Here is a 22,854-nt window from a genome sequence, read left to right as displayed (position 1 = left end):
ACAATTCTGTGGATGAGATGATGATTCCTTTCAAGGGGAAGTTCAGCAGCATCAAGCAGTATATGGGAGGTGTGGATTTGTTGGACTCGTTTACAGCGAAATACAAGTTCGCCCTGAAATCCCAGCGTTGGTACATGTACATCTTCTGGCACACCATCACCCTTGCTGTGGTCAACGCCTGGCTCCTCTACAAGCGGCACTGCCAAGCTCTCAAGATGCCAAAGAAGGAGATACTGAACATGAGAAAGTTCCAGGCGCAACTAGCATCCTCTCTCATTCTGGTAAGAATCTATTTCTGCTATTTGCCATGTTTGTGATATCTTTGACTTGTATCATCATGAATTTTTGGCATGTACATGAATTGATTATTAATATTAATATTGATTCTTCTCTTTCCAGGTGGACACAACACTGAAAACACCAAAGAGAGGACGACCATCTTCAGGCAACAGGAGCCCAGATGCAGCAGGGAGTCCTTTAAATGCTTGGAAGAGACCATCCCTAGGTGATGGGAGTCCAAACGGTCCCTCTTCCAAGAAAGCATGTGCACACCCCCCACAGGATGTGCGCAAGGACCTAACTGGACATTTCCCAATGAAGGTGAAGAGAGGACGCTGCAGACATTGCAGTAAAGGGTATACTAATACCCAATGCAGCAAGTGTGATGTTCGCCTCTGTTTTTCAGAGGACAAGAACTGTTTCTGGGACTATCACTGTAAATAAATGTCAAAGTTCTAGTTGTTGCAATAAATGACTGTTCATAACAACATGACTGAGATTATTTTTCATGTTATACTGTTCTGGGACAAAAGCAAAACCCTGCAAATGAATCCTTAGTACTGTATTGTTGTTCAGACAATGAGTACAAATACAGGAGATTCTGCTCCCCATTGAGCCCAACGTTGCAATATTACAACATTTCTGTAAAAACTTACAAAAACATTTTTTTAAAAAAACACCTCATTTTTAGCATCAAAGGCCTCCTACAACAACATCTTAATGGTTGAACATTTTTTTTTTAGTGTTTTTCTATATTTGGGTTTTACAGGGTTAAGATCAAACAAAACTTCTATGGGTGGCCTGGTAGCTCAGTTAGTCTAAGCAGACTAAGAGAGACAGACTAAACAAGCCCTGTTTTTAGCCTAGCAGTTGTTGATGACTTGTGGTTCTTGGCTACTTTCAATTTTTTAAGGGTCTGACCTGTTGAATCCAATTTTGGCGAATTCCAAATTTTTGTCTTTCTAGGAACTATAAGTGATAAAATACACAAAGACTTTTGCAACTTTTCTTGTAAAATTAAATTGGATGTTCATAATAAAACACTGACTATTAAATAACTTATATAAGACACATCAACACAGGTTGTTTATTCTTCAGACAGAACAGGAGGTGAGATTTTAACTGTGAGTCTGTGAACAGCAGTCTGCTGCTGGCTAACATTAGCCTGAAGAGCTACAAGGTTTATCGCTGTTTGACAACATTGTCAGCTGTTGTGTCTCATTGTGTCCTGTCTGTCTTCTCTTTATCCTGTTATCTGAATCTGTCACTAATACCATGCAAACACGTATGTGAGGGTGTGTGTCTGTGATCAGCGCTGCTGTGGGTGTGACGTTACAGTGAGTACGAGTCTGCTGCGTGTATCACTTCAGACAGCTGGTCATTGGTCAGGTCCGGTTGATCAGTACATCCCTAATGTGCACAAAAATTTTTAGGCTGATGGGTAGTAGTAGTAGTACCAGTACCAGTAGTTTGAGAGATTAACAACATACAAACTCCAGTCCCATTGATCACACGCACACACACTATGTGCTGCATGAGTTGTCCCTGGGCTTACAGCTCATTATTCACATGTGAAAAACTGATGTAACCCATGCAAAAATATATGGGCACTAAAGTGTTAACTCCTCACGAGTCAGGCTCTTTTGACCCTCCAGTCAGCTCACCCAGCAAAAGAGTGTGCTCAATGTAGATCTGTAAACTCTGATTGATAAATATTTGATTTACTGTCCTCTTCCAAAAAGGGAAATGTTGAACCAGTCATTTGGTATTATTACTGGCATTTTAATATTTGAGTCTTTCTGTGTAAGGGCCATGTGACGTACACACTGAGGGAACATGTATCACAGCAAACAACCACTCCTCTGTGCTCTTTGTCCTTTGTTTCCTCCTCCTCATCATCATCCTCTTGCCTCCTCTGTGTCTCCTCCTCCACCTCCTCCTCTGAGATGTTGAAGCCTCCTCCACAGCGACAGCTGTGTGTATACACACACTCATCTGAAACAACACACCCTTACATTTTAGATGGAAAACTACCTATCAAACTGAGATGAGAAACATCTTAGCATCCCTACTAATGTTATTTTATTGTGTGTATGTGTTAAGTGCACATGGTGTGTAGTTACCCTGGTCCCAGGTCATGTCCTCCAGACAGACTGTAGAATCCACTGGCCAATCCTGCTTCAGTTCCCGAGCTGGAGAGACATGCATGCATCATTATTCACTCCCTCCAGGAAGTTGCGATGTTGTGATCGCAACAATTCAACCAATCTCTGTGAATTCTTTGTGACCTTGCAAATTTGTCCAAACTCTGCACCTTTTCTGCAAATCTGATCAATCATTGTAGCTTCCTGCAATTTCCATCAATCAGAACAGTAACCCACAAAAGTGTCATGTATGTCTCAGTATTTTGATCCATTCACTACCTTTCTGGATTTATATTTTTTAATTTTTTCACAAGTACTGAAAAACATCTGTCATTGTTATTGACATTTATCAATGCTCTGAGCACTTTTATAATTTTGCACTGTTTTTTGAGTTGCCATATTCTGTCAATAAATCACTGTACATTTTCAACACTGTAGCTTTAAATAATCAGATTACTATGATATGCTATATTTAGAATATTTTCACTGCTTCACTATCTCTTCAGAACAACCATACTCTTTTGATAAAAACAGCAATTTTACCTCACAGAACACAGAAGTTGTTGGTTTCTGCTGCTTTGATCCGTTAGTTTGTTTTTGTTACCAAACTCACTCAATATCAGTAAAGTGTGCAAGAACAACAATATTTCAAATTTCAATAAAAACTAATTTTTAATTATTTTGAGGTTGGGATTTGAAGCCCTGGTCACTACAATGCCCACATTCTCTAAACAAATAAAGAGGACAGAGCCTCTGCCATCAACATGGATGGATGGATGAAAAGTGATGGACCAATGGACAGATTGATAATGGTAGACAGGTGTACGGAGGTTCACACACTCTTCATTTTTTTACAGTTCACTCTTGAGGAAGCAGTCATTAGCAAGTCGTACAGTTTGACAGTGATAATGACTTTGAACCATGAATAATTAGTGCTAAACTTTGCTTGGTTTTTAATTAGTGTTACACTGTGTGAGGAATAATTGCTGCTAAACCAGAGCTAATTTAAAATAGGACGAATGATGAGCAAGAGGCTGGAGGAAGCATATACTCCACGTACACCACGAGAAACCCAACGTCTCTTTGATTTCTTACAGTTTGAGATCTGAAAGGACAGTAAGATCAATAACCCACTGCCACTGTTCTGAATTCCTGTGTTAAAAAGTAATAATCAAACTTTCCAGGGCCATCTGTCTAACATATGATACTGGCTGTACATGGCATGATGGCTGGGCACCAAAGCTTTGCACATTATTGGTTCTGACTGAATGTGTAAGTAGCACTGAGCATCAGAAACTGTTCAGGACTATAAGCTGTACTTAATTTGTATTCATTTTCCTGCTTGATTTGACTTTATTTATTTCCAAGTTTATGGAATAGTCCCAATATGTCTTAGCACAGCTTAGCTTTGACAGTAGGTATTTAAGACATGCGCTCCTTTATGTCAATCTGTTGGCAATTTGGTGGATCAATACTGATCTGGTACTGGAATAAGGTCACTTTATGTAAACACCATAATGGAAATCTTAGGTTGGAACATTTCTGTAACACTTATAGCTCGAGTGTGAACTGCATGCTGTCAGATTAACATCAGTCAGCAGCAGCACAAGGTGAAACATGCAGAGACAGAGAGAGGGGGAGAGAGAGAGAGAGAGAGAGAGAGAGAGAGAGAGAGCTCTGTTTTGTATCACCATCTAAGGCAGGGGTGTCAAACTCAATCACAGAAGGGACCAAAATTTAAAATACAGTCTAAGTCGTGGGCCAAACAGGATTAACATTCACAGTCTAAAACTGACTAGGTTTTATTTAGAAATATGAATTTGAACAGCCAGACTGCAACAACTTTTTCCTAAATAAAATAAATAAAATTTAAAATAATTATTTACTTCAACAGTAACATAAAGCAAAATGAGAATATTTCAGCTCAGAATATTTAAGCTCACATATCCAATCAGCAACAGTATTTCTGCTGAGGCTGATATTTGAAAATGCTTTTTGTCTGGAATCATGCAGCGCTTCAAAAACTGTCCCTCCGTAAATGGCCAGGATGATTTGGCTGATTTGACTATCTCTGCCACTATAAAACTAGCTTTCATGGCAGCTTCACTTTGTGATTTTGCTTTTGAGAACATAACCTGCTGTGACACCAGACACTTTTTAAACTCTTCCACCTTCTGTAGCTTCTGCTGTGTGTCCAGGTTTTTGTATTTGTCCTGATGTTATGTCTCATAGTGCTGTCTTATGTTATATTCTTGAATTACAGCCACACCAGCTCCACAAACAAGGTGCACAGGTTTACCTCCAGATGTCGACAAACAGGTTCTCTGCCTCAAACCTTTCAGAGTCCCTGTTTTCAAAGTCCACTTTTCATTTGGTCATTTATTTTGGGGGTTAGCTTAAGTGTCACTGTAAACGCGCTGACCGATGCGTTCATCCGCTGACCACTGATCAGTGTGTCAAGCAGCGGGAAGAGGGATTGGTGCACAGGTCTTGACTTGCGCGGCACCGATTGCAGTGCATCTTGGGATTTGTAGTATGATTGGTGGGAGTGCTATTTATTGGCAGGCCATTCATAATAGACACATGAAATTATCTCGTGAGCTGTATATAATTGCATCGCGGGCCGGATTTGGCCTGTGAGCCTTGAGTTTGACATGTGTGACCTAAGGTGACTGTCATTAACTGAATTAATTTCATTATTTATTGATGCAGAGTCATGTGTCTCTCGCGCTCACAATGGTCTTTAGGGCTTTAATAGCAAAATAAATGTTAAAATGTATCAGTGATGCAGCCATTAAAAGAAAACAAAACACTATTCTTCACTGCTTGCAATAATAATATTTCTATCTCGCTGCTGTCTGTCTCTCTAACTTGTGACTCTTTCCATAAATGTGCTGTCATGTCTGAATGAAACTGGAAAGAACATTAATATAACATTAAATCTGAATGAGAAAAAGCTATAATCTTAATAGTTTAAGTAGGTAATGTTACATATTCCATGTCTGAAAGGGACTATTGAAATCACTTGGGATCTAAGTGATATCATGATGTTCCAGGATGAAAATGTATGAAAATTAGGTTGGGTTTTTTTCACTATCCACAAGGATCTTTATGAGAATGGGAGGATCTTTTACAAAGCTTGTGTATACACACTCATAATGAGAGAGGGGTCACAGAGGTGCGGCATATTAAGCAGCCTACTACTTTTGATTGAGGACAATAAGAATGTATAATGATAATGTATAAATTGTGATTTTACTTAATGTGCAAAATTTATTTTGATAACCTCAAAGCAGACAAAAGCTTTGGGGACCCCCTGGGATTTTGGGTGCCCCCCTAAGGGGGGCCTGAACCCCAGGTTGGGAGCCAATGTACAATGTATAAGACTAATACATTAGTATCATATAGGTATTATTAACAGTATAGTTGTTTAAGAGAGGGAAAAAACAAATACTCAAGGTTGCAGAACTGCATGTCTGATATCAGACATGAACAGCGGTACTGAAGCATCCCTACACTCAGCTGCTGGTAAACTAAACTCAGGAACTCTGCATGATGCTCGAGGAGCTGCAGCATAAATGTCTTTCACAAACTGCACCCAAAACTCCTGTCACATTCACGCCTGCTGCTAACTTGATTCCTCTATGATGGTCGACCCACACCTGCCTGTCCTGAGCCAGATCAGGTCTCTGTCTCTCTCTCCTGCAAACTAAAACCCAAGGATAGTGGAATCATCTTCTGCAAAGCATGTATTTACACATTCATAATGAGAGAAAGACTGACTGTTTTATGCAAATCTTGACCACTGCCATAAAATCAAGAATTAATCAGAAATGTGAGTATGAATCAAACATAACACAAATAATTACTGAATTTTTTTCACTTCTAAACTAAACATTGAACATATCAGTGATATCAGTAGATGAAGTGAAATGTGAAGTGGTACCTCTGCACTGCAGGTCATACTGTCTCCTGGTGTTCTGGTCACTGAGGATCTTCCAGGCTGCATCGACTTCCAGAAACTTCTTCACAGCAGACTCTGCTTCTGAAGCAGCCTCACCTGCAAGACGGTCTGGGTGGTACTGTGCATGCACATGCACACGCACACGCACACACACACACACACACACACACACACACTCAGACTGCTGAAGGCTATATGAGTTTCTATCATGTAGTTCTGCAGTAGTTATTTTTTAAGGAAAAAAAGTCCAAATTCTCTGATTTCAGCTTCTTAAATGTGAATATTTTCTGGTTTCTTTACTCCTCTCTGACAGTAAAGTGAATATCTTTGAGCTGAGGATGAAACAAGACATTTGAGGACGTCTTCTTGGACTTTGGGAAAAACTGATCAACATTTCTGATATTTTATGGACCAAACAACTAATGGAGAAAATCACTGACAGATTGATCGATAATGACAACAATCGTTACAAGAAAGACTTGAAAAATAGGACCTATTTTTCAACTTACAAGATTGTAACAGGATTAATTAATTGATCAGTCGAGAAAATAATCGACAGCGGGACATCCTCATACAGTGTGTAGTAGTAGTGGTGGTTGTGTTTCTTTGGGCCGACACACAGACATACGCATGGACGGACAGACAGATACAGCAGTGTGTGTGTTTACCTGTAAGGCCAGCTGCTGGTATCTGTGTTTGAGCTGCTGGACTGAATCTGAGGAGCTGGCTCCCAGAACAGCATACAGGTCCTTCTCTGCTGCCTCACACATCCCTGCTGCAACACAACACTGACATCAGACTGACACACAAAAAACACACACCTTTATCAGAAGAATGTCATAACATTCTTCCCACTGACTTTGCTGCTACAAGCAGCAGGTTAATGGCTGCATCCAGTGCAGATTGAAAATTCACTTCAAACCTGCCAGATCAGCTCCTGTTATGCAACTGATACTGAATTTGTTGAGGTGAAAGGCTCCTGAACACGCTGAAATCCACATTCAGTCCAATCTTCAGTCTAAAATCCTCAGTGGTACAGTCACCTCTCCAAACTCTCCTTACCTCATAATTGAAAATGCTAACAATCGATTAATCATTAGTAATTAATCATTTGCAACAAACAAAACAGATGGGTTTCTTTAAATCATTTTTGTCAAATTTGTCATTTTTAGTTGAAGTTGAGGTTTCCTTGTTCAACAACTGACAAAACAATTTCATAGGTGGTGAAATTACTACAATTTATAGACTATGGCTTAAATATCAATTAATACATTTTAATTGGTGAAATTCTCAATTGATTAATGATTAATCATTAACATTTTTGGTTGGGTTTTGTTTGTCCATATGTCCTGGTTTTTCATTGGCTCCTTTGTGATCAGGTAACCTTATGGCTACAATAATGCATATGAAAGGTTTGAATATTGCTTCAAAATGTACTCAGCACTAAATGATGACTTTAAAAATAAGCAACTAAGTAGATGACAGTATAATGCATGTTTATGTACATGCAAATGTACAGACTTGGAAAATCTACTCATAAAAGTACAAACACCCCAAAAAAAACAAAACTACTTAATTACAGTAATTTGCGAATTTGCAATTAATTAGTTAGTCCACCACTGATATATTCACACGTGAAATACTATGTGTGTGTGTGTGTGTGTGTGTGTGTGTGTGTGTGTGTGTACAAATATATACAGTATACACACACGTACACATACTCTTCTGAGCATAAAGAGAAGCCTGTGAACTGGACTGGTGTTTGTGTGTTATTAACAGTGTAACAGTGCTAAAAATGAAGTAGACTCTTTCAAAATATTTGGTAATGAATATAACGCTATTTGTTTGGTTCATGCAGTCACATTATTTCCACGAGTTTAACAAAATACACCCATGTTCCACCCTCGTGGACGGACAGTGATGGTGAGTCACACAAACGTGTTACGTACCCACTCATATTTCATTTCGCTCGGACATAAAACACATCTGGTTCTGTCTCTCAGTCCTGTCTTTATCCATATGTTTATGCCACGAAAGTAAAGCTTTGGACGTACCTTCAAACCACAGCTGTCAACTGAGGGACGACATAGTGTTCAGCGATGTTATCAGTCCCCCTGGAAACAGACAAGCTGTGTATCCGAGTTCCGCTGACGAGAACCAAGACTTCCCCTCTTCTTCCTTTTTCAGAATAAAAGCCCCATCACAGTGATGTAGTGGTGCCTGGAGAAGTAATTTAATTTATCTCCCCGTCCAGCAAAGAATAAACGTATTGTGTTATAAGCAGTAACATGTAAGACTCTTGTATAGTTAGTTCATCTAAAAATGTGACATTAGTATTTGCACATTGGTATTTCATGTCTCCTGCATGACTGCAGGCAGAAGGGATCAATATAAAATGTAGATAAAATGTAAGTTGCAACCAACAATTATTTTCATAGTCACATAATTGGTTGATTATTTTCTTGATTAATCGATTAATAGCTGTTTGTTTTAAAATTATTATTATATTATTATTATTCCCCATAGTCCATCCACACCTGAAAGTAGATATTTTTCATGGCAGCCATATAAATATGAGACAGTAAGGTGACATGTGTTAACTTATTAGTGTCATTGGTAACACCTATGGTGTAGCTACAGGTGTGCCAAGGTGAGCCTGCACCACCCAAAGAGGGAGGTGGCACACCCAAAAATTAGATGCAGAATTCATTTTTAGATACAGCCTTAATAAAACATTTTTTTTCAAAGATTAGGTTATATTGATTTAGTTGTAATAATTTTTCATTGTAAATTATTTTTGTTAACAACATTCACCATCACATGCAATCTGCCCACTAACCAATTTTTACACAGTGATAGATGTACAAGTAGCCATTGACCTGTAACCATCAATCAATCCAATGTCTGCTCGATATTAAATATTATATTAACAGTAATTCCTTCAGTTTCATTAGGAACCTTGCACCGAGGTTGGTGCTCAGACCCTAAATATAAAATGTGTAATCTATACAGCAAATCAAAAAATTAAGGGATAATGTACAGCTGGTACATCGTTATTGCCATTCACAGCAAGGTCCAGCTTCCCCCTGTGAGGGTTTATTACCTGCTCAGTGTACATTATTCCACTTATTTGTTATTTACCAAAAACCTCAATAATTTGACACAAGATATTGATTTAAAAATGATAAAACTGAGTCCATAGCAACAGTCATAGCAATAGCAATGGTCTGTTACACAGAAACAACAGACCTTATAATTCTGTAACTGACCAATCAGAATCAAGTATTTAACAAAGCCATGCAATAAAAGTGTTTTAATATTTTGTCAACTAAAATGGTCACCATAGCGTTTGTTTATGACTTGGTACCTTTTCCTCTGAATTTTGCTATTTAGCTATTAGGCTCCCTTGGTTAATTATAGATGCCAAATCCAAATAAGAAAAGTTTCCAAGGAAAATTTAGAATTTAATAGCTTTGGTTCCAGACATATTTTTTTTTTTTTTTTTTTTTTGGCCAAGAATGGCTCCTTTGAGAGTAAAGGCTGGAGACGCCTACGTTAAACTGATGATGTGTTCATGCTACTGTGGTTAGGCAATGACCACTACTGTTGTTTGGGAATTGTAATACAGAATGAATAACAATAGATGTACAGATGTGACTGGAATATGTTCTAACTATGTGAAATTATCAGTATGAAAGCCAAGATCACACTGTTAAATTCCTGTGCCAATGCTTTGAAAGAGCAGCCAGGAAAGAGCAGCAGACCTCATGCTGGGGAATCTGTCCTGACAGTACAGGCCAGGAGCGATCTGTTAATTGAAATGGGAACAGAGAAGATGAGGTGACACAATGACACCTTTATGATCTGACTTCCTGTCTGGCACTCACTTATGGCTCTTTAACGAGACCACAGCGGCAGAGAGGGAGGGGGAGGGGAGGAGATAAAGGGTGACTGACATTGTTGTGCAGTTAATTATTTCTTCATTTTGGGTGAATTAAGGCTCAATTAGTCAAGTGACAAAATATTCACCGTCAAACTGGGGGCTGTAGCTACTTTTTTTATTAAATACACAGTTCCATACATACTTGTGCAGTTCAGTGCAACTGCTCTGAGATAAAGCCTGGAGGTGGTGTTGATCTATCTCTGTGCTCATTTAGAGGTTGGTGCTGCTTTTGCACAGTGTGTTGTGTCTGTGATATAATGACACAATGTTTTATCCTCTCACATTTACAAATATGAGAAGGATATAATATTAGTGTTGTAAAGTAGTCTAGAAAATAATATGCACATACAACTGTGACCTATAAAGGAAAAAGGCAGGACAAATATCTTTTCTCAAATCTGTTGTATTTTGGAGAAAATAGGGAAGAACAGCAAACCACCATAACTTCATTTACTGTATTCTAACATGTAAAATATCTGCAAGAACATGAAAAAATATGCCAACTATGTTCATTATACTACTATATATAACAACAGTATAGAAAAATATTAAAATAAGACCACAGACTCATAACTCTCAGCCTCACCACTATAACTCTGATCACAGGTATGAAAATGCATTCAAATTAAGCAATCAGTGACAAATTTGATCAGAAATGGTTTGATGTTTTTTCCATTGTAGCATATTGCTTTTTATATTTAAAATTTGAAAAGTATTTTATTAGAATATAAATATTAGTAGCTTCAAATCCTCAGAAACATCCCAAAACTGTAGAAATAATTACATTTTAAAAGTTACTTAACATTACAGTACTGTAATATAATAATAAATGTTGTAAATAAATAATAATAAAAACAATAATGTAAAAGGGTCAGTTTCATTTTACATCATTGTCTGACTAAGGATTTTATCATATAACTTCAAAATAAAGGTCAAAGATCAAATCAGGAGTCAGGATTAATATGTAGAAAAAAATAACATCATATGGGGGTGCTCCCATAGCTCAGTTGGTGGAGCATTCGTCCCATGTACTGAGGCTGTTTGTCCTCCGCAGCGGTCGCTGGTTCAATTCCCGTCTGTGACCCATTTGCTGCATGTCATTCCCTCTCTCTCTACCCCGATTCCTGTCATATCTTCAGCTGTCCCTATCTAAAATAAAGGCAAAAAGCCCAAAAAGTAATATTTAAAAAAAACAACAATGTGATATAAAGCTGTAAAATTGCCACAGATGCAATAATCTGTCAACAACTATTTTGACCCGCCAACAAGAAAGCCATTTGTCTTTGTTCTGTACTCCAGGAAGTTACTGCATTTTTCCTTTTGTGGGGCAGAACTGTATTAACACACAATTAAGCTGATGAGCAGAAGTAAAAGCCCCATTCCTGGACAATGTTAGATGACTGACAGTTTGAAGCACTTCAAGGCTTGGAGGGCCAAACATGTCCAGATAAAAACTGTTTCTTACCGAGGTGCATTATGGTACAAAACATCTGATCACTGAGCCTCAAATTCTGCTGTGTGTATTGCAAACCATCAGCAAAGGTAAAGACTTCAGTGAATCCAAACAAAAAAGTCACACAATAATGCTAACTAACCAACAGACTAAGGCAGGAGTAGACCAGCAATTCCTTTGTTTTGCAAGGTAAAATAATTTTTTTCCCTTATGCTTCAGACAGAATGATATTTGATTTCTATAATTCCTATCATACAGTGCTGTCTGACAGCAAAGCAAAGTGGTGAAAATATTCAATATATAGCATACACTTAAATGAGATTGAGATTTTAGGTGTCTAAATACATTTTCCTGCTGACCCTGTCCACAGCAGTACATTGCTTAGCTTCCTACACCAGTACTCCTGCTGTTTTTTTTCCAAAATAAGGTCATCTCAACCTTCATCTGCTGTAGGTAATACACTGACAATGCCTCATACCACCACATTTCAAATAATCCAAAGTTTCCCTTTGAAGTCCAACATTTTGTCAACCCATCTGACCCTCTGAGCCTTCCAGAACCAGTGTCTTTTCATTTGCAGCTGTATAGGGTTAGCCAAAATATAAGTTATCTCCAAATGCAGTAAATGAGCTGATACTGATGTTCAAGTCTCCAAGGGGTTTTGGGCAGTCATGTCTTTAAATTAAAGACAACAAAGAAATTAAATCTGAGGGAAAACAGTTGTTAAAGTTATCTTGAAAAGAAGAATGGATATTAATTACTGCTAGTTTTAAAATAGATGAAAACTGGGATGTAGATGGAACTTAATAGTGTGCATTCTTAATATGCAGAGAGGCTAATTTCAGGCCAAGAGAAGAACTAGTGAAAATGCAGAAGGTGAAGATGGAGTGAAGTGAGGTTTACATGTGTGATACTGTAAGTTATTTTTCAGTCTTCCCTTCATGTATGACAATAAATGTATTACAGAGAGAGAGGACCCACTCAGACTGCATGTGTGTAATATTTTGAAATGAATGGGTATAAATTAAAAAATCTATAACTATACAGAATGGTCTGAAGAAATAGTTAGCACTTTATGTGTTTTGTAGTCAGTAAAAATAACTGGAATAGTTCTTAAGTCCAACAAGGCCTCCAGCACTGCTCCAGAGCACACACAAAGCCTTGTGTGTGTGTGTGTGTGTGTGTGTGTGTGTGTGTGTGTGTGTGTGTGTGTGTGTGTGGGTGGGTGGGTGTGTGTGTGTGTGCTGGCTAGCACTCTCAGACGTAGAGCAGCTGTTCATTAGAAATGTGTGAGCTGAAGAAACAACACAGACGATAATAACAGCAATCTCTGGCTCATTAAAGACAGAAAAGAACAACCAGGCAGACACACACACACACACACACACACACACACACACACACACACACACACACACACACTGGCCTGTCTACCTGCCTGTGATCATAAAGCTGTAGTTAATTACAAAAGACAATAAAAACATGATAAACAAGAAGAAGAATACAAGCAGCTACAACATGTCACTCAGACAGAATCAATGACCCACAAATCAGATCCCTCCTCTGCAACTCATCTGACTCCACACACACACACACACACACACACACACACACACACACACACACACACACACACACACAGAGAACAAATGGAGAACAGCTGTTCTTGGGAAGGTGTTAACTAAAATAATAATCATCAACAATAAAAAAACAACTACATAAAGAGCCATCTCATTAACTGAATCCACTGCTGCTGTTATTGTCTCTAATAGACAAACCACACACACACACACACACACACACACACACACACACACACACACACACACACACACACACACACAATATGCCTACATGCCAGAAAGACAAAAAAAAAAACAAAAAAAAAAACAAAACAAACAAACAAAAAAAAAACAGTGTGTCTGTCCTTTACTGTTGGATGAAAAGCCTCAGAGAGCCCTATCTTACACCCAGCACACAGCAGATGTGCTGGTGGCGCAGGTGGCATTGTTATCATTTTTGCCACGTTTCCAAGATAGCAAATGAACTTGCACCTGGTCTGTGCGGCCATGAGCAGGAGGTCTAAAAGTGAAGGCAAAATGAAGGTGTGATGAGGCATATTTACTAATAAAAATCACTTGCACCTTAGACCGGCTAAAACCTGGTCAAAGCACAAAGTCTGTGGCGCGACCGGTCTGTCTGCACAGGATGGTCCCTGGCGTGTTTGGCTGAGGCACACAAACATCTCCACAATCAGAAAACAACTTCATTTATGTTAAGTCTTTCCTCACACAGGACAGTGGATCAGTTAAGTGTCCTTTCAACATATTTTCTATCAGCAATTAAGTGTGAATATTGAAGTTAACATCGTGTGTGTGTGACTCTTTCACTTGACTGAGGCATGCACACACATCTCCACCATCACAAAACACAAAAAGTAATCTCAAAGTGCTTCAGTGTAAAACATAACCAGTCATATATCTGCATGACAGTTATAGTTCATGTATTGTATTACTGTTTTGCAGGCATTCATGTAAAATAAACTACTTACACGTGAAGCTGTTTTTGGAGACGTCCTGCTGTCTTCATACATTGCACTCTCTCACACTTTCACTTGTTGAACCAGGAGATCTGTCTCCTTGTTTGAAAATTGTTTCTCTTTGTTTCGTCTTGCGTTCCTGGCACACCTGCCTCTTAAAGGTGATGTGAGCTGACTTTCTGATTTATTTCTGGTTTATTGTATGTTTGGCTCAAAACTAACTCATGAATTAATCAGGGAACTTGTGCCCAACCTTTGCAGGATATCGCTGCTCTCTTTGCACAAGATGGGAATGGTGGATTTGAACACACTTTAAAGAAATCAAATCCATTGCGCCTTGTGCTTTCACCTTGTGCTTTAGATCAGTGTAAGATAGGACCCAGAGGCAGCAAGTCTGAATGTATTTGGGGTCCCAGTTGTTTCAGTTGTTGACCAGTGACCAAGTTAAAAAGCTAGAGTTAAATGGATGACCTGAATTTATAGCCACCTAAGCAGCATGGATCTAGTGATTGGTCAGCTGGCCAGTCCAGCACTTCAGTGATAAAGATAACAGATGAAATGGGTGAACCTGAGTGAGATGTTTTGTCTCTTGTCCAGCAGACTTTACCAGAAGGTCACTGGAAATGATGCAGCGTCTGCAAAAACCAAAGCCAGTCCCTTGGGGCAGCTGTGTCTAAATGCAGTGATCAATCTTTGTTAAGTAACACTGGACGAAAGCCCTCACCTCACCTGATCAAGTCTGACTGGTAAATGACAAGAGTGTTGACTTTGCATCTGTTTTGAAACTGTATTTTGTTACTGTTGTGAAAATATGCTTTAAAAGATCAAACTCTTGGCTATTAAACCTTGTATTGTTTTTATAAAAATCTGGAACACAACTCTAAGGGGCCAACATTTTAATTAAAATCAGTTCTAAAACAAAGATGATTATATTGGCACATTTTACACCTACTGTATGTCATCAGTAGGTATTGTGAGTTTTGGATTTTGAAGGCTTTTAACACATTTTTAATCTTTTTGAAGTTGTGAATTCTTGCAGCAAATTTAGAAATAAAAAAAAATAATAAAGCAGACCAAAACATTTACATTAAATAAATTACATTTATTTCATGTATATAAATAACCAAATAAATTCTAATTAGAGTGTTGATATTCATTTTTAATGTTGGGTTTGGAAGGATGTGATTTTTCCTAATTCAGGAATGGTTGAAACACTCAATCAGGAAGTGATGCATCAAAAACTACACAAACTGTAGCTCCAAATGAAACAAATAAATATGTCATTTCTTCCTGCCCTCTAAAACATTATACACACAGAAGGGTTTTTTGGTCTGACATCCATATCAGCAGGGTGACATCATTTGTCTGTGCCTTCTAAAACCATTACACATGACTTTTGACAAAGGAATCAGATGTTACAACACTATGGTTAAGGTTTAGTTACAGAAGGTTTAGGCAACTTGGTTATGTTTAGGTAAGGATTATGGTTTGGGATAAGAGCACTACTTTGTTAAGGTCAGGGGAGCTTTGTTGTTATGGTAACAATAATAAACATGTAGTACATCATGCATTTTAAAGGGTAACTCCATCTGAGAACTTTTTTCAAACAGCAATGCACACTCAGCCAATAACAGAAGGCAGTGATGTAGGTTGGAGTGCTGACGACCTCTTCTCACCTCCCTCAACCTCGTTGTGGGAATTTTGACATTAGAACATACGCACTTTGATCAAAATCTGAATATTTGGGACTGATTACATAAGCAAGCTACAGTACTGATGGTACTGATGTGAGAACCTAAAATAAATAAGTGTGCTGGCTGCTGGCTCCACCTCTCACACACCTCGTCTCAAACTCAACCACACACATACTGTAAATACAGCCCACTGCAAACCACTGGTGCATGTAAACACACTGGAGTGGAAAAGGACCACATCTCATCCTCACACACACACGCACACACACAGAGACTGTCTGCCCGCCACCTGCTTCCCTCGCTTGGCCTGGTGACACACTCAGTTTTCAAGGAGCGTTTGTGTGCGTGTGTGTGTGTGTGTGTGTGTGTGTGTGTGTGTGATTGATGATGGGTCACATCTTGCTGTGCTCCGAAACACTTGACTGATTTAAACTGCTGAACCAGCAAGAGGCTGTCTGTGTGAGTGTGTGTGTGTGTGTGTGTGTGTGTGTGTGTGTGTGTGTGTGTGTGTGTGTGTGTGTGTGTGTGTGTTGCGGTGAATCTGAGCCAGAGAAACACAGCTGGTCAACAGAAGTTCCCAGGCAGATGCTTCCTAAATAAAGCTTCGGTACACTTCAAATGCCAGCAAGTCTGCCAACTCTTTTAGCAGGTTTTTACACTTATTCAGCTCATTGTACACATTTCAGTGTGCACTGCTGCACAGCAAACTGCAACAAGCCTTGTCAAACTAGTGATAAGGACATCTAGAATAAATTTGTAAGACATTTGCAATAAAATAAGTAGTTTAATAGCTCTGGTTTGGTCCACCAAGTCCTGAGAAAAGCATCTCTCTATGGCTGGATCAGTCCTCCTTTACTTTATCACAGAGATTCAATCGGCTTGTTTTAGCTTACATCATAAACTACACAACACAGCAGAATATATTTTCAATTAGGTGTCGTTATTTTTATCACTTTTATACAAAAGCATTATGCATCAGACAAGGATGGAGAAAAGCAGCAGAAGATATATCGTGGGGGCAGCAGGAAGTCAGTTCAAGTCCAGCACCAACCACAGTATGGTGGAGTATGGATTGGAAGCTGGAGAGGTGCCAGTTCTGATAATCAGCACTGCTGAGCTGCCCTTGAGCAAGGCACCAAACATCTTTTTCACTTTTAACATGCCGAGAATTTGCTCTGCTTCCAGTCTTCCAGGCTTCTCTCTGTACGGAACACAAATGATGGGCGATATGGCCCTAAAATAATACCTCATTATTTGTGACAACATGGCAAAATACTGAAAAACATTTTTGGTTTAGAACGCACAACAGCTCTCCTCGCTCAATTTTTGGCTGTCCTCATACTCAACCAGATTCTTCTGCTTGAGCTAGTGTGTCAGATGGTGAGAACGGAGGACAGAGTCAGGAGGAAATGTTAGCTGTGTTGGTGTTTACACCACTAACACAGGAGCTTTGGGCTGCCTAGTGGAGGAGGTTTTCAGGCCCGGGGCTGGGGAGGAATGCCTGTGGGGAACAGCATCAGGGTCATGTGTGAATGGGAGCAGGAGCGAGGGGCAATGTAACGAGGCTCTGCAGCTACTACAGAGGCAGACGCACAAGAGAGCAAAGAGGAGGTTGACAGAGGAAGCTAGGACGAGAAAAAGACAAAGTGACCAAGCAGACTAGTTTTTAATCAGAAGTGATGTTATCATAACAAATGCATGTGTCCATATTTATGATAGCAATGCATAAGTGAATTGCACTCTGAAATAAAAAGAAAATCGTATATAACATACAGGAAGTTATGTTGAAAACATAGCTTGTGTGTGTGTGTGTGTGTGTGTGTGTGTGTGTGGGAGCGAGTGCAGCTTGTCTGGACCAATGAGCCTAATATTTTTTGTGCACATTTATGACTGTGTGTTTACGGACCTCTCATGGTTGCAGTGATTTAAAATGTTTGAAAAACCTATATAAAACCTATATAATAATAATAATGATCAACATTTGTGGACAATAATCTCTATTGTCCACAAATGTGGAAAATTGCCTGGTTGGTTTAAAAAATACATTACATTAAGTTACAGTACACACAATAATAGACCATGCACAGTGCAGACAACAATAACTGATATGGCTCCAGTCTGAATCATGTCTAGCAAGATGCATTTGGTATGAAATATTTTTTATAAATATTCCTGTTCTCTGTGGCAGCTCTACCTACAGACCTTTTTTTTGAAAAAGGGGATGAGCAGGGTCAGACACAATTTGTTGGGCTGTTTGTTTCACCTGTGACTTATATGTACATTCCAATGGGTTTTGCTCCTTGCTAATAATTTTACGGACCATGCTTGTGATTCTGGACAATCTATTTTTGTGCACATATATAACCTATACCAACAGCTGACTCCTCATTCCTCTTAACCAGCCAGTAGAGGTCAAGTCATCAGCAACTGCTAGGCTAGAAACAAGGCTTACTCATTGGCAGTGTTGTCATATAGTATGTAACTATGTATGTAACATGTAATTAAATTACAAAATAAATGTAAATGTATAGTCCGGTGCAGTTACTAAGAAAAAAAAACATGTAATGTAATTACATTTTGGTGATTACAAAGTGGTTACATCTAGATATTCTCTTCATGTTGCCTGGTGAAGATCTACACTCTGTTGAGTGACCTCTGCTAGTTTATTGTTTTAATCTGACATTTAGAAATAATAACCAGGGTGCGATTTGCTGGGGGGATGAAGGGGGATTTCCCTGCCGCTGCTCTGTGTATCCCTGCCTCTGTTAAATTATTTTTCACCTCTGGTGGGAACAACATGTATAAGTGCATGTCTGCATGCATGTGTCACTCTGCACCTATATGGGGCTTGCAGTAGTCATTAGATAACATTAAATATTACACAGAATTTATTTAAAGGTTTTGATTGTGACAAAGGAGGGACTGGATCCAGTTAAATATGTGCCAATCCCAGTCTGGGAGTTTCCTGATCCTGTTCTGGCAGGATCCAGCACAAAAATAAGTTTTGGAGAGGGGAATTTAATTCTGAAGTGTTAAGGACAAGGCATGCAAGTGAAAATATCACACAACTTTATTAACACTTTTTTTTAAATGGATTAAAAACACTGTTTTAAACTGTTTTATTAATGTCCCTAATTATTTGATAAATGTTACTTTAACATCAACAACTTTCAAAAAACATCCCCCCACTGTTTTTTTTTTTTTTTTTTCACAAATCGCACCCTGATAACAACATCTATGTTTTACTGTAGTTAGGAATGTCACTTCTGCTGTAAACTGTCACATCTTCAGGATCACAGTGCTTCAATTATAAGACCAAGTATTGCTGGGATGTGTAATATGGAGCTTAATTGTATGCAAAAATAGATTTCTGTAAATAAAGCCCAGCTGCACTGTTTTCCATGCAATGTCCTTGTGTACTAGTGTGTGTGTCTTCTATGTGTGTGTGTGTGTGTGTGTGTTTGTCTTATGTGTGTGCTGGCATGAGTGTCTTCTTCACAGTGGACTGAGTGTTAGGAATGTGTCAGTGTGTGTGCTGAAGCATAAATGTGGGGCATGTGTAACGGTTCATGCATGCAGTGGATTAATTCCAAGTGTGTGTGTGCTGAAGCGTAGCCTGCATTAATTGTACGTGTGTGTGAAATCAGTTGGAGATGAAGTTGATACAAACTCAAACAAGAAGAAACAACTTTGAGCTGAACTCCTTGTGTCCTGCATAAAAACTCTGTTCTAGATTCATTCATTCTTTATTTATAAGGTTCTGAATGTTGGTTGTTTGCTTAAAAAAATCCACTTTTCAGACAAAAAACTGAGAATTTTTTTGTGAAAGAGATATTTTTAAGCAGAATATCAACTTCATGTTTTTATTTTTGTTTTTTTATCACTTCAATTTATGTGACATCACTGTCACCAGTGAGGCTAGCGTTAGCTGTGTGTATCCCCTGCCCCTCAAAACACTCTGTCCGAGAGGCCCAGGAACTGGAGTGCCCTCTGCCCCAGCTGTGTTGTGAGTCCCAGAGGCCGCGGTGTGAGCAGCCTCACTGTGTCCTGGCTGCTGTGGTGGTCCGGGGACTGCAGCGCAAGCAGCCCCGCTCTGAGCCCAGGCTCTATGGCCGGATCGCGGTGCCTTCTGCCCTGGCTGTGGTGTGAGTCGTCTTTCTCTGTGCCCAGGTTGCAGTGTTCTCTGACCCACGGATCTGCAGCCGAGCACCAATGTTTTCATACTACAGAATATCATCTCCTTCTGTTGTTCAATTCAGTTGCGTTCTTCTTTGAGAATAATCTGTCACAGCATCCTCTACTGCTTGGCACTGAAAACAGCAATTGACAGAATGGCAGGGAAGCATTGTGTCTTAAATGACGAGATATCTCGTGAGTGGCAGGGGAGGAAGTAAAAGGTATGCATGGGTGGCTGTAGTCTTCCAAGTTACTGTGATTAAATGAAATCCAATAGATTATGATGTATTTACTTAATGTGGATTTACTGAAGCAGTCTGTTCAAAACTTTGGTCCTGAGCAAGACATCTTGACATCTACTGGACAGAGAGACATAACACTTACTGTAGACATTCATGGTCCTCAGATTTCATCAAACTGGACATGAGAAATTGAACTGTTTTCACTGCATTGAGTCACTCAGTGAAAAGAATCAGGTGTTCAAGTCACTTGAGTAACCCAGAGCCCTCACCAGCCACAGCCAACATAGAGCATGTACACAAGAGACTTTTGCTCTGCTAACATGAACAAGATAAAATCATTTTAATCGTGCATCTCTTCTACACTTTCCAAATGATATCAGACTAAATGGATCCAATTTTGATAATAAAATCATTTTGCAGGGGATGTGACACTCATTCATGGACATTTACTGACTGTTGTGTGGAACTTGTGGGTGAATGAGTGACTTGTGCACCTGAGGCAGAGACTCAGCTCCAGGCAGGTCTAGCACTCCGAGCTGGGAGAGCGAGTGAGTTAATGGTGCTGGGTGGGGTAGACAGCTCAGGGCAGAGAGTGCGATCTGAGCTGAGCGAGCCAAGTGCTGAGGAAGTCTCCTGCAGCTCTCTGACGTGAGCGAGCTGAGTATGGAGTTTCATGGCTTGGCCGAAACACACACGTCTTCACAATCACAAAACACCTTCATTTATTGTCATTCTCTTCCTCACAGGCAAGTGTGGATTAGTAAAGTGTTATTTGAAGATGTTTCCTATCAGCAATAAAGTGTAAAGTGTAAAGTGTATTGAAATTAAAAGCGTTTGCATGTGTCTTGCGCTTGGCTGAGGCGCACACACATCTCCACAATCACAGAACACTTTTCATTAATGTTAAACAGTCGTGTGTGCATGTGTCTTTAAAGATAAACTCACTAATAAGGAAAAAATATATAATCATAAAGCCTAATTAGACCCTAATTAGACCCTGTGTCACCAATGACGTATGTTTGCAAAGGCTCTTGTTGTCATGGACACAGACGGGTGGATACAGTGAAGGACCTCTAGAGTGTCCAACCAGAGGATAAAATGTGGCAAACTGCAACATGACTTTTGGTGCGCTGGTGCCCCACCACATACAGCTGCTGCCTTTATTTTTGCACCACTGATGGAAAACATACAGTCAACCGATTTTTCATGTTTTCAGGTCTTATTTTTTTCTGCTTAGAGAGTGATGTGGGAAGAGGATAATAGATAAACACACTCCTATACATGGGAACTTAAAATATACCAAGAAAAATCTTTCTTGTAATTGTATTGACAGGTCAGTGGTACACGTGTAAATCATAATCAGTGAACAAAAGGAAATAATGATTGTACATGACAGTGCATGAACATGTTAAAAAGAGAGAGCAAATCTCACAGTGCCAAACATTTTCAACTAGACTAACTCCAAATCAGCTGTGATAAATGTGAATATATGAACATCAGTGAACACACACACACACACACACACACACAGAGAGAGAGAGAGAGAGACACAGACACAGACACATACAAGATGCTGAGATGTTCAGGCCTAGTCAAGTGTGGCTGTGAGAGAAAGTGGAGCGAGAGAGACAGATGTGGGCTTTGCTATATAATCTTAAACCAGGGCCTGGTGGGAGACATTTTCTGTCTGCATGGACTCTGGATGCTCCTCTGATCTCCTCCCTGCTCCTGTGGATTACCTCCGGGGGACAGTAATTTGTTCATCTGCAGCTCTAAACCATGTTGTTTCCATGTTGTTTTTCTGTCCATCAAATCATCCACAGAGATGTAAACTAGCTGCAGAGGAGGAATCACATTCTCCAGGTGAGGAGGAGGACGGCAGGAGCAACAGTAGCAGAAGAAACAACAGCAAGTAAACAGGTGAGACTCACACATGCAGAGAGCTTCAGTGTATTTTACAGAGCAGAGACAGAAACACCTCAGCACTGTATTAAAGCCTGTCTGCAGGGCCACACTTTGCCCTCCAAACAGTGTCAGTCATATCTATCCAGTATGTTTGTGCATGTGCTTTGTGTTCATTTATTTATTATTATTATTAACTTTTTATTCGTCATTTATTTTTAAAACCAAGTTTGTATTATCTGGTAACGTGGAGATTGTTTGAGTAAGTGTGGTGTGAAAAACAGATTGTATTGAAGTAAAAACTGAAGTGGCTCGGGTGTCATCATATGTCTGAAATATCACAGGTGTAAACAAATACAAATACATCATACAGATTTAGACAGAGAACAGATATGAACAGCATCCAGATTGCTGCAATAACATTTGGTATCAGAGTGATCCAGGAGCAGATGATCCAGATTCACCAACATATAAAGAAAGAAGGTTATAGGCTAAAACCACGCAGGTGTAGATATGTG

At 39.3% G+C, this 22,854-nt stretch overlaps 1 protein-coding gene across 3 annotated transcripts; it reads right to left on the bottom strand.

Moving 5' to 3' along the window:
• Window positions 1–1,654: 1,654 nt before the first annotated feature.
• Window positions 1,655–8,560, bottom strand: dnajc24 (DnaJ (Hsp40) homolog, subfamily C, member 24). 3 transcript variants are annotated; one of them, XM_084734550.1, is made up of 5 exons: window positions 8,442–8,560; window positions 7,056–7,159; window positions 6,370–6,505; window positions 2,403–2,471; window positions 1,655–2,274 (listed from the first exon to the last, which is right to left on the bottom strand). In XM_084734550.1, the coding sequence occupies exons 2-5, from the start codon at window positions 7,155–7,157 to the stop codon at window positions 2,051–2,053; spliced, it is 531 nt and encodes a 176-aa protein (XP_084590676.1). In that variant the 5' UTR covers window positions 7,158–7,159; window positions 8,442–8,560; the 3' UTR covers window positions 1,655–2,050. The 3 variants fall into 3 exon arrangements, with proteins under 3 accessions (XP_084590676.1, XP_084590675.1, XP_084590677.1); XM_084734549.1 differs by having other exon boundaries at window positions 7,056–7,162; window positions 8,442–8,555; XM_084734551.1 differs by having other exon boundaries at window positions 7,056–7,186; window positions 8,442–8,537.
• Window positions 8,561–22,854: the final 14,294 nt, after the last annotated feature.

This window comes from Lutjanus erythropterus, chromosome 13, assembly GCF_056507025.1.
Source record: "Lutjanus erythropterus isolate fLutEry1 chromosome 13, fLutEry1.hap2, whole genome shotgun sequence".
Classification (NCBI taxonomy): Eukaryota; Metazoa; Chordata; class Actinopteri; order Lutjaniformes; family Lutjanidae; genus Lutjanus; species Lutjanus erythropterus.
The sequence above is the reverse complement of the archived record's forward strand: the minus strand, read 5'-3'. Positions and strand labels throughout refer to the sequence as shown.